This window comes from Hippoglossus hippoglossus, chromosome 10 (assembly GCF_009819705.1).
Source record: "Hippoglossus hippoglossus isolate fHipHip1 chromosome 10, fHipHip1.pri, whole genome shotgun sequence".
Lineage (NCBI taxonomy): Eukaryota > Metazoa > Chordata > Actinopteri > Pleuronectiformes > Pleuronectidae > Hippoglossus > Hippoglossus hippoglossus.
In genome coordinates, this window is record NC_047160.1 from 3016962 (window position 1) to 3029871 (window position 12910).

General features: G+C 41.1%; 1 protein-coding gene across 1 annotated transcript; it reads left to right on the plus strand.

Annotated features, from left to right (window-relative positions):
* The first annotated feature begins 213 nt into the window (after positions 1-213).
* hspa9 (heat shock protein 9) lies at positions 214-12586 on the plus strand. Its single transcript, XM_034597994.1, has 16 exons — positions 214-551; positions 1384-1442; positions 1707-1794; positions 4076-4257; positions 4454-4578; positions 4672-4745; positions 6217-6323; positions 6463-6625; positions 6720-6812; positions 8200-8409; positions 8612-8839; positions 8957-9179; positions 9346-9440; positions 9544-9636; positions 10214-10354; positions 11213-12586. Exons 1-16 carry the CDS (start codon positions 471-473, stop codon positions 11297-11299), a joined length of 2049 nt encoding a protein of 682 aa, XP_034453885.1. The 5' UTR covers positions 214-470; the 3' UTR covers positions 11300-12586.
* The last annotated feature ends 324 nt before the right edge of the window (positions 12587-12910 follow it).

The following is a 12910-nucleotide window of genomic DNA, read 5'->3' on the forward strand; positions in this document are numbered from 1 at the left end:
GCCCACTATGTGTATCTGCCCTTCACTGTGCCTAATCGCAACAAGGTTTAAAAAATAATATGAATGTCTCAAATACTAATAAAAAGAAAATAAATGACTTCGCTTATATCACACTGTAGTCAAATCACGAATCATAAATTCGTAGTTATTGAAGAGCATTTTAATAAACGGTTAAAATCATCCAGGCAGCCAATGGGCCTCCCGTTTTGGGGTCCTTCGGCGTTGCATGGTGCAACATGTGTTGGATAATTCCAGAAGAAGCTCCGTAGCTTGTTAAGTCCAAAGACGAGTGGCGTGTCCCGGACCTGAGCTCTGTGTCTCTCCCCCTGGACGTCTGAAGACACCCCGACATTTTGACTTCTTCTCGCTGCTCTTCTCCTCTCCTCGGCAGTTTGTGGACTCTGCTCTGACGTTAAACGCTGCGGACGTTTTTGTTAAAACATTGTTAGCCTGTTAACCGAGTTGTCAAAATGTTGAGTGTTGCTAGCAGCGTTTCAAGGACTCTCCCGACAAGGAGCTGCACAGGAAACGTCTCATCGTTAATCAAGAAGGTTAGTGTCACACATCCTCATATGTGTTATTACATACTCTTGTAATGTCGCACATTAATACGAGATGGGAAATCGCCGGTCTTGTGACGACGTCCGGTTAGCTTAGCATGCTAACAGCTAGCGTGAGGCCAGCTTACTCAATCGTGACAACCTTCACAGCTGTCATTTAATTGACGTGATGAACGCGCACATTAAGTCGCGTTTAACGCTAAAATAACGTCACTTCTCCGTGTGGACGTCGTTGCTTTGCTTAGTTGGAGCAACTGAATGTTGTTTGGTCCATGCTAACCTGTGCTAGCTCACTTTTGACGTCTGACCTGTCACGCGTCTGGCAAGACCCATCCTGTGTCGTGCGTGAATCCTAATGCTTCTATTGGCATTATAATGTGTAAAGAAGCGTGTGTGATGTGACAGTGGTTCACCTCCTCCATGGCTGTAGCGGATGAGCCGATCAGTGACCTTCGGTGCGGTGTCCCCACCTCCCCCCAAACGCTCTGCAGCATTTCTCCACAGTTTAATATGTTGATCACCTGTTCATCACCGATTTATAGCTTTTTAATGTTAATTGATATTAATGAGCAACATTTTCACCACTTTTCTAACTGTGGTCGAATTATGATGTTTGTGTTCTGCATTTGCTTCTCCTATTTCCACACTTCATAATTTCAGTCGAAAATCCAAGTTACTTTTTATTGTAATGTGTAACAAATCTATTTGGTTCCAGAATTATATTGTGATCCATTGGAGCCACACAGGCATGAATTATAATTTATATTCTACATGTTACAACATCTGGTAACAGCTGTGTAACAGTCTTCTGATGTGTCCACAGGCCTGCTGGAGCGGCTTCCAACCAGACGCCCTCAGAGCCCTGTCCAGGAGAAACTATGCGTAAGTATCAACAATAAAATGCGATACAAATGCATTCTGGAAGTAGTTATTGGTAGAAGATTTACATTGAAAACTGTGCATGATGCCTGTACAATATTCCAAGTCACCTTGAAAAATGATGTCTCTCCCCGAGGCAGGGTCTTTAGTACAACGGTGTGTATATAAATGTAAATACCATGATATGAGGATTTTCTTGTATGATGTCGTTGATATATTTATTTGTATGTTGTTAAAATAACAGTACTATTTGAACATGTGATGCAGGTCAGAAGCCATCAAAGGTTCAGTCATCGGCATTGACCTGGGAACGACCAACTCCTGTGTTGCCGTTATGGACGGGAAACAGGCTAAGGTGAGGATGAACAGTCACTGCCTGTCATGTGGTCAGTTTCAGTTTATGTGGAATATGAACATGACCCTTTAGTCCTCAACACTTCAGTGTGTCAAAATTGTATGAAGTTGATCAGTAAGTCGGATTGGACTATACTTGTAGTGTCCTTGTGACAATGTTACTCAAGTGTGGTGCGACATGTCATTAGTTTTGACTAAAAGGTTCAGTGTGTAGAATTAAGTGGTGATGTTGCAGCTGAATACCCGTCACCTCACCCTCCCCTCCCAAACATGAAAGAGAACCTGTGGCAGCCTTCAGTTGTTATAAAAACTCTAAAGGTGTTTAGTTTGTCTAGTTTGGACTACTGTAAAAAAAAAACAGCGCCTTCCGTAGAGAGGAACCTCTCCAGATGTAAATATAAAGTATTTAAATAAAGGGCCCATTCTAGGATAAAGAAAACAACAAATTGACGATCACCCAATTATTTTGTATTAAAATTCTGCCAATAGATCCCTTTCACTTACATCTAACACACTTAACCTTAAAACCTGTAATGGCACTTATTATTGTGCACACCTCCGCCAATGCCCAACAGTCTTTAATTCAATCACATGTATCACATTTAGATCTAAACTAAATAGTTATAATCCTGCTAACTAATTGATAAACTAATGCAGATAAAAACATAACCTCCTTCGTGAAAGTAATAACACACACAGACGCACACCTTTTGTTGTGCATATTGGATTAAATACATATTTATTTTAAACAGCAGCTTTTGGTCACATTTAGAATTTCCAGGAAGGAAAGGTTGGCAAATATGGAGGAAGTACAGGAAGGAAAAACAAACTTGCATGAAAAACCGAATTTCAATAAATTTCCGACTTGAGATCTGTCATTTGTGATTGATCAAATTAAGGTCTTTTGACAGGGGTTTGATAGGTGCAACTTATTTCAACATAAAGGAATGAAACTGAGTATAAATGTATTATTTTCCCTCAGGCTCATAGTTTCAAAACAGAAAAAAAAAAACCTCTTTCTGCTTTGCTTTCACGGCTAACATAGACCCTATACAGTAGGTCGTCTATGCAGACACTGGGAAAAAAAGCATCCTGGTAGGTAGCCTGTGTTTATCCCTCCTGCCCTTCGTGGCAAATGGGAACTTTCTTGTGTGGTCATGAGGTTTATGTTAAGGATTGTTTTCTTTGCTCCAGGATTAATAGATAGTTCATCCCATTTACTCACTGATGCATTTCAATTTTCTCTGAGATTCTTGCCTAGTTAATGGTGGTGTTGTACTCAACTGCAATACATTTGAATGTGTTCTTAAAGGAATAATTCACCCAAAAATTGTAATTCAATCATTATCTACTCACCCCTATGCCGATGGAGGGGTGGGTGAAGTGTGTGTGTGAGTCCACAAAACACTGCTGGAGTTTCAGGGGTAAACAGTGTCCACTGATGTCTTCCGACATGGTGCATTCAGGGGCCGTTGGAAATGCTGATGTCCGCTTACTTAGCCACTAATAGTGGACATTTAGGCTTGTGTGGTGTCATCCAAGTATCTGCAAGACCCGACTTTCATATTCGACTCGAATCGAGGTAACTTCCACCGTGTTTTACGCCTAAAAGTCCACCAGAAGTGGCTAAGCTAGCGGACGTTTGCATTTCTGACGGCCCCTGTATGCACCTCGTGGGAAGATATCAGAGGACTTTTAGGCTAAAAACACGGTGTAAATGACCTCGTTTAGAGTCGAATATGAATGTCGGGGCTTGTGTACACTTGGATGACACCACAGAAGCAATATGGAGGCATGTTATGCATTTATTTAAAAACAAAAATTACATATGAAGATAAGTCCCTAATATCTTCAGTTGTATTGGATTCAGCTGCTACCTGGCTGATGTTTACCCCTAAAACTTCAAATGTGTTTTGTGGTGAGTAGATAATGATTGAATTATCATTTTCTGGTGAACTATTCTTTTAATGCCCCAAATGTTGCCAACCAAATTCTGACATAATCTTTAGAAATGGGTCTCAAGTAGTTTTTAGTGTAGTTGAATGGAAATAAAGATGTTCATGTAAAAAAGTTGTTTATTTAGTCAAAGAATGTATTTACATTTTCACCAAAATCCGAAATGAACTATTGCACAGATTGAGGATAGCAGATTGACAGATAACTGGGAGAAAACTAAGTCAACCCTAACCCAGCTAATCCTAACCACTTACCCCAACGTGAATGGTGATGCTCTCTGGTCTGAAGTTTGACAAAGCAGACGCGGATTTCTGTTTGTCTCTCAGGTGTTGGAGAATGCAGAGGGAGCCAGGACAACTCCATCAGTCATTGCCTTCGCTGCGGATGGGGAGCGTCTAGTGGGCATGCCTGCTAAACGCCAGGCTGTCACCAACCCTGAGAACACTCTGTATGCCACCAAGAGACTAATTGGCCGTCGCTTTGACGATGCAGAGGTCCAGAAAGATATGTGAGTTCACATTTGACCTTTGCTATCCCATTGCATACCAGTATCTGAAGTAATGTTCGTTAACTGCGTTACACGTATACCTCAAAGATGTAACTGTCTGTGTTAGGGGTCAGTGTTTTTTTTATTTTTTATTTGGATATGGAAAAATGAGCAGTGTGTGAGTTAAACGATCTGAACACACTGTTTTCATCAACAGGAAGAACTTACCCTACAAGATAGTACGTGCATCTAATGGTGACGCTTGGGTCGAGGCTCATGGGAAAATGTATTCCCCTAGCCAGGCTGGAGCTTTTGTTCTCATGAAAATGAAGGAGACTGCAGGTATGACTGCAGCTGCACTAAACAAGTATTGTTACGCTCTGTCGTCCACATGCAAGAATCAGTTTAGATTATAATTTGATTTTTGTGTTGCAGAGAACTACCTGGGAACCAAAGTAAAGAACGCTGTTGTCACTGTACCAGCCTACTTCAATGATTCTCAGAGACAGGTACACACACACACACACACACACACACACACACACACGGGCTACACAATATTAGGAAAATATGCGTTAACCTTGAATATTTGAGTGACAATATGAATTGCGATAAATAAACAAATGCTTAAGTAAAGTCTTTGTGCTTTGCTTTCACTGCTAACGTAGGGAGGGAGAGAGAGTTTTTTTAAAACATTTCCTCGAATGTCCTCATATTTTGAGCAGTCAGGAAGTAACAATGTAACTACTATGGCGATTTGTCCTCAAACTTGATTAGGAAAAGCAAAATAATAAATTAAAAAGCCTGAGAAGTAAATCTTGCGCAGGGAATAAGTACATTGTCCAGGCTGGCGTCACGTTTTGTGTGGTTTATTTTTCATAATTCATTTTTGCCAGCAAACAAAAGGCAATGGTGTCTGCTGTCTCTCTTACCCTGGGAAAAAAAACCATGAACCCTCCCTGGTGCCTGGCTGCCTATGCCTGACTAACCATTTATATATCACCTGGTGCTCTGTACCTTCAAACCAAAAGCTTAAACTACCAAAACAACAAAATGGCTAAAACAATATTACTATTGTTTTTTTTATTATTATTCTAAAGAAATAATCTAACTAGTTATATTAACCAAAACTAATGTAAGTATTAAACAATAAAGAAAACTATTATATAGCTCCAACATTTACCCTTAATATTTTGACATTATTTTGGTCTTAGATTACACTTATTGTGGTCTTAACAGGGTCTTTTAAAGCATCCAATTTGACTTAAAAAATGGTGCAAACACTGTATTTAATCATTATTCACTAGTCACAAGATTAGACTATGACTCTTCATAGATGTTTGTTGGGATTTGTATAGCACCAAATCCCAACATACATTACAGTAAGTCTTTTTGCATCATGAGGTGTGAATACCTTACAATAATGCTGAAAAAACTGCTTTAACAGGAAGGACAGCACGAATAGCTGTTAAAACTGTTGTATCCATGTTAATTCTGTTGTGGAATAAAACTGAACCATGTCCCAGTCACTTCCCAAACAAGGCTCCACTAAACTTCAGACCCGCAGAGATCCTAGATGGGTCGGAAGTTTGTTAACAGAACTTTTACAGCTTCTCTGGTATTTCCACAACATGTACTACGCAACTGTTGTAGTTACTTCAGCCAGAACTTCTCCTCTCCTCCCTTCAACTGGCTTCCCCGGTGTTTCCACAACATGTACAATACAGCAACGGTAGTCACTTCAGCTAGTATCATCCTCGCCTCTTTTCTGAATTCGCGCAAATTTACACAACAATGCAAACCGTGCAAGGGCAAAATAACATGTAACTTGGTGAACCCTGACAGCCATATCTGATTTGTTTGGTAAAGGCACGGTCACACATATGTGAAAGTGAAGCAAATATTGGGGGTCAAAGTTGAACTCCGCACAAGCAAATGTATTACCCCCCACACTCTCTGATGCATTTATTTGATTGGCAGGCCACCAAAGATGCTGGTCAGATCTCAGGTCTGAACGTCCTGCGTGTCATCAACGAGCCAACAGCTGCTGCTCTGGCCTACGGACTAGACAAAACACAGGACAAAATGTGAGTAGAGCAGACTTCACTACAGTCCGTCAGTAATAACAGTTCTTACTGAAACATGAAAACGAATGAGCGACTAGACAAGTTAATATAGGATTTATCCTGGTGGAGCTGCTATAAACCCACTTGTGTCTGTTTCCAGTATTGCAGTGTATGATCTTGGTGGAGGTACGTTTGATATTTCTGTCCTGGAGATCCAGAAGGGAGTATTTGAGGTGAAGTCCACCAACGGTGACACTTTCCTGGGAGGAGAGGACTTTGACCAACACCTCCTCACACACATCGTCAAGGAGTTCAGGAGAGAGGTGCACAGTTTAACACTCTTTAGATAAGCCTCTCATCTGTAGTTCACTCTGTGTGTGAGTTTCTCACATGTGCTGTCATGTCTCATCTTTCCAGTCTGGTGTGGATCTGATGAAAGACAACATGGCTCTTCAGAGAGTCAGAGAGGCTGCAGAGAAGGCCAAGTGTGAGCTGTCGTCTTCACTGCAGGTAAAGGATGATTGATGCTGGTCATATACAGGTTCTACACACGTTTCTGACCAATCATATGCCAATTAAGATCAGATGGAAAAATAATTTAGCCTCAAACTCTTAAGAACCTTTAGAACAGTCACTTACCTTTTTTTGGCCACATGAGTCTGTGTATTCCGAGGTTATCGTTAGCATTAAACTCAGTCCATCTCTCAGTCTGCGTATGTGAGTGTGTGTGGCTCAGTATTACGGTGCTATATTGTGCTTCACTGCTGCAGTTTTAGAGGATTGTAAACTTTGCTGATTATGACAGCAGAGCAGGCACAAGGTTTGTACAGACTGTTAAACTTTGATGAAGCAGTATAACATTTTTTTTCCTTTTTGAGGTTGCAAGTGTTGGTTATGGTAAGAAAAGAAGGAATATTTACTTATGTATTGATTGGTTTTCTGAAGGGCCGCAGAATTGCCAAAATTTACAAAAACTCTGTCTCTAAAGCAGATGGAGACATGAAATTAAAACATTTGATAGCCTAAACGTTTAGCTTTCATTGTAAATCATTGCAGTTTCCCTGAACTTTTTTACTTTGTTTACTTTTTAAACATCAAAGCTGGCAAACTCTCTTGAAATTCCTCCTCTTCCTCAAACTTGTCTCTTACCGACTGAGCTTCATTGCTCAGTTGGTCAGCAGGAACATTGTCTGGGTCTGAATCTTCTTCATTGTAATTTTCTAACCCTCTAATGAAACTGCTTCAGGATCGTTTTTGTCGCTTAGTCAGCCGTTGCCTGAAAGGCTACTTTAAAAGGCTAATGGCTCAAACAAACTACATTTACACAATGTTCCACTCGTCCTGAGAGTATTTCAGCAAATTGCTGTATTTATTCAGTCATGTCTTGAAAACGATGACATCGTACATGAGACGCACACGACTCATCCGGCTCTAAAGGGAGAAGCACGCATAGCTCTTTTGTAATCATTCATTGTTATGAGGGAAATTCTAAGCAAAAAAGCAACCCTGATTTGAGTGGCTCAGGTCCCATTTGTATAAGTTAAAGTGTTATTTGTCATATATAATATAACAGGGTTAATGGTACAAAGTGTTGGACGAGAACAGTTCATCTCAGCAATAAGTCACAATGTCATTTCACATGAATTTCAAACATATTGACAGTAACAATATAATCCCTCAATACATAGAAAGTTTGCAAAAATAGTTTTTTGTGTACTAATGTGTCTACTCTGTAGGAGTAAACCCGATATCACACGCACATAAACACATAAAGCCACACTGACTGTTAAATAATGAATCAAACAGAAAACGCATCAAACAATTGAACAACATTGTCATCGGTGACCGTGTCAAACCTTTAGTTGTAAGAGTTCTGTTCATGTTTCTTTTGTCACAGACAGATATCAACCTTCCTTACCTGACCATGGATGCCTCTGGTCCCAAACATCTCAACATGAAGCTGACGCGTTCACAATTTGAGGGCATTGTGTCCGACCTGATCCGCCGCACCGTGGCTCCCTGTCAGAAGGCCATGCAGGATGCCGAGGTTTCAAAGGGGGACATTGGAGAGGTGCTGCTGGTCGGAGGCATGAGCCGCATGCCCAAGGTACACAACATACTGTACACACTCACAAGGATTTACTGGCATCCAATAAGCAGTTAAATTGACTGAACAAACGCATGGTTTGACTTGTAGTAATGTTAATTTCTGGTGATGAGTCAGTGACATGAAGTCATCCAAATGAGGATTGTACAGACACTTGTATAAGTCGAACATTTAAACAAGCTAACACTTTGTTTTCCTGTAGGTTCAGCAGACAGTTCAGGACCTGTTTGGCCGCGCTCCCAGCAAGTCTGTCAACCCAGATGAAGCTGTTGCCATAGGAGCAGCCATCCAGGGAGGCGTATTGGCTGGTGATGTCACTGACGTGCTCCTGTTGGATGTGACACCATTGTCACTGGGTATTGAGACTCTTGGCGGAGTCTTCACCAAACTTATCAACAGGAACACTACAATTCCCACCAAGAAGAGCCAGGTACTCGGACGAAGGCTGCACTCCTACTCCAGAGCAATACTAGAAAAAGTGCTTCTCAGGTTAAAATGTATGCTGTCACCCTAAATTTCCCATTTGTCCTCACCCCTCTGTTTCCAGGTGTTCTCCACAGCAGCTGACGGACAGACACAGGTGGAGATCAAGGTATGTCAGGGCGAGAGAGAGATGGCGGCAGACAACAAGGTGCTGGGTCAGTTCACTCTGGTGGGGATGCCCCCAGCCCCCCGCGGAGTTCCCCAGGTTGAGGTCACCTTCGACATTGATGCCAACGGTATCGTCCACGTCTCTGCCAAGGACAAGGGCACCGGCCGCGAGCAGCAAAGTAAGTTTCTGCAGACAGTCTGAGGCTTAAATATTTTACAGTAAATTTTACTTTTCTGATTTTTAATTCTGATAAGATGCATGTCCTTTATGAGTAGCTTTAATTAGTACATTACAAACATGACAGTGCTATGCGTTTTGTAAACATCATCTCATCCCTTCCTCAGTTGTGATCCAGTCATCAGGAGGTCTCAGTAAAGACGACATTGAGAACATGGTCAAGAATGCTGAGAAGTACGCAGAGGAGGACAGGAGAAGGAAGGTGAAGGGTTCAAAACTAATGACTAAAATGTATTTATACAGACACTATTCTATACCGTTACAGAAGGTTAATTTAATTTCTCACTGTGTGTTATTGTCTGTAGGACCGCGTGGAGGCCGTCAACATGGCCGAGGGAATTGTTCACGACACAGAATCCAAGATGGAGGAGTTCAAAGACCAGCTTCCTGCTGATGAGGTAAAACATGAGGGAGTGAAGGAGTGTACTCCGGTAACCCGGCCATCACTGCGTGGCCGACCTGCTATTAACATCGCTCTGTTCATACCCGACATTAAAATGTCTCTCCAGTGAACAGATCCCGGTTCCCTACCTTATAGATACAATATTAAATCTTACCCATTTAAAAAACAGAATCAACGTGATGGTCAGTGTTAATGCTGTGCTGCGGCGGTGGCTACAAATGGTTCAGAGTATGTGAAACACTAAGACGTGTTCTTTATGAAACTATAGAGGGTCAGAAGACATCAGCCAAATGTGGTCTGTGTGATTTGACCTCATATTTTTTCTCAATGCTGTCCTACCTGGACCTAAGAGCTGTCTACTTGTGATTACATCACCTGAGCTGCATGTTAATATCAGATCTGGACAGGATCTAACTGTCTGAACTGCAGAGATCATGTGTTTAAACCAGTGTATGGCGCATAGGACTAAACAGGTTTTAATACACAAATGAAAGTGAGGTTTTGCTGCTTGTGTTTTTACAAATGACACAGCTTTGTTTATTCACGTGTCCTCTCCGATCATCCACTCATAGTGCACCAAGCTGAAGGAGGAGATCTCTAAAGTCAGAAATCTTCTGGCCAACAAGGACTCAGAAACAGGAGAAAACATCAAACAGGCTGCCACCACCCTGCAGCAGGCATCGCTAAAACTCTTTGAAATGGCCTACAAGAAGGTAAGGATCTTATTCACACTGATGCTGTTTATCAACCTGGTGAAGACACAGTTGCATGCTCCTACCACAAACTCGACTTCTGTTCTTCTCCCTCTTGTTGCTACACAATTTCAAATGAACTCTGCTCTTTTTCGATAAATAACGAACAGAAAATATCCACCACCCCCCTTTTAATCAACTTTTAACACAACCTAGAGTGAAATATACTATATAACTGATTGTAGATTCAGAATAAAACGCATGAAAATTACATTACGTGCGACATGTTTTCCGATGGATGCTCTCTGTCCGCTGGTGGGAGTGTGCTCACCTGTGTACGTGCACGTGTCAGTGTGTGCGTGTGTGCGCGCACGTGTGTGTGTGCGCATCGGGATGGAACTCCGCCGTGCGCGATACAGAGAGCAGAGGAGAAATCTAAACGCGCGACCATGTAGAGACAGAAATGACATGCCGTCGTGTAAATAAGATAAATAACATAAGGCCATTTAGTTTGTTTAATAAAAGAGCAAGCTATAGACCTGTTTTATAGGAAAGGTAACCTTAAATGACTTATGTTGAGATCTGGTGCTATATTAAAAAAAAATTTAACTTGACCTTCCAGGGGGGGCGGGGCGCCCCCCTAATATAATGGTAGGGGAAACACTGAGGTTTTTCTTTTGCTGACTCAGTTATTAGTCAACTGTAAAAAGATTAGATAATATTTGGAATGTACAAATTAAACACTGACTATAATATAGCGTTATAGTTTATTGAAATGATACCTAAAAATTAAATTTTCTGACCAAAGAAATGATTTTTTTTAAATATAGGCTGTTGTTGAAATATTAATTTACCTGTAATCCTCGTTTCTTCCTGCAGATGGCAGCAGAGCGGGACGGCAGTGGTGGCGGCGGCAGCAGCAGCTCGAGCTCGTCGGAGGGAGACAAGAAAGAAGGGCAGCAGTAAAGCCTTGCACTGGTTTCCATAACAGAGGACTGTTGGGTTAAGGGGTGGGGCTGGGGGGGACGTCGGCAGTGTGGAGCAACAAGCTGAATCTACTTCATTCTCACCGTAATATATTCTGCTGTGTTTCTGGCCGTAAAATACTCTATAGTGAGTGAACGCTCCTCCAGATTGTTATATTCTGTCTGTAATTTAATTGTTTCAAAACATGTCTTGTATGTTTTTTTGTTTTTTTTTAAGCTGTTAATTTACATTCTGAGTTAGTAAAAGTAGTACTTGTTTGTCTAAGATGTCATAGGTTTCATCTTTTGTTTTGTTGTGTTTGTGCACGTTCAGTTAGATGAAAGCTTGGTGCAGAGGACAACCCTGCTTCACCACGTCTGCTTCATAATCTTGTACAGTGCTCGACGACGGGCATAGCTCTCTTGTTATAATAGTGCACTTATAACAACCCTGAGGTGGGAAGCTGCTGAACTAAAGTATTTAAGTACATTTTTTTTTTTTTTTTGTCAGAAACTTGCCACCTCACGAGTCCTGAATGCACTTCTATACCTGCAGAACTGTGGTCATGAGGTGGTTTTCATTTCATCACTTTTATTCTTGAAATTGAAAACTGCATCAACACAACTCGGCAGAAACTTGGTCCTGTTTGATCCGTCTCCTGACAGTTAAAACATGCTTGTTTGACCCTGTCTACAGTAAAGTGTCAGACTAAATAATTGGAGCACAATAGAAATATACAAGTTATCTGTGTGTGAAGATAAGATCATGTGTTGTCTCATATTTCCTAAAGAATATTAAGATTTGATCTGTGAAAAATCCTTAAGTCCTCTGCATCCTCACGTTAAACACAGCAGAGTTTATCCTTTGTTATTCTGCGTCTGAAGGAATCACTGACCAACAGTTGAACTATGAATGAGTTTGTAGGATCTGGATATTATTGCACAGCAGTGGATGAGGCCTTAGCTTACCTCCCCACCCAGACACGCCAAGAAGTGGGGTACATGAAAACCAGTGGAGGTGTCGAGAAATGAGCCCCGATGAGTCAGTTCCCTCCGGTACGAACTTATGTTGATGCCATAATTTGCTCTTTCATGTGATTGTTGCTGCATACCTGCCAGATAGTGATCGAGGGGGTGTCTATATAGGAGGTAGGCAGGAGGCGGTATATTGATTGACAGAGGGGAAGGTTCTGGTTTATTTTAAATTTTTTGGGTGGATAATGTGATTATAATATTGGAGAGTAAAAATTAATTAAAGTTTTTTTTCTAATAAAAATCTGAAATGTAATATGTGATTTCCTCTTGGCACTTGTTTCCACTGAATTTACCTTACAACACTACACAGCTCATACCCAATGATTTTGTCAATTGAGTAGATTTAAAAAAAAAATTGCCTCAATGTGTTTTAATCTTAAAATTAATTTCTATCTGAATGAGATTAATTGTAATGTTAGAATGCCCGAGCGGTCGAGGCGTCCAGAAAAACACACGGTAAAGGTGCAGTTCAGCCTTGAAGCTATTTAATTCACTCTGGTGCACAGGTGATACAGCATCCACATTCACCCACATCCTCAGACTGGCTGCCTTACATACAGATGGCTGTCAATTAATT

Bases quoted from the DNA above. Each gene is read 5' to 3' on its own strand.
- hspa9 (XM_034597994.1), top strand. From the start codon at position 471: ATGTTGAGTGTTGCTAGCAGCGTTTCAAGGACTCTCCCGACAAGGAGC. The intron at 9,637-10,213 runs GTAAAACATGAG...ATCCACTCATAG, and splicing joins ACCAGCTTCCTGCTGATGAG to TGCACCAAGCTGAAGGAGGA. The intron at 10,355-11,212 runs GTAAGGATCTTA...TTCTTCCTGCAG, and splicing joins TTGAAATGGCCTACAAGAAG to ATGGCAGCAGAGCGGGACGG.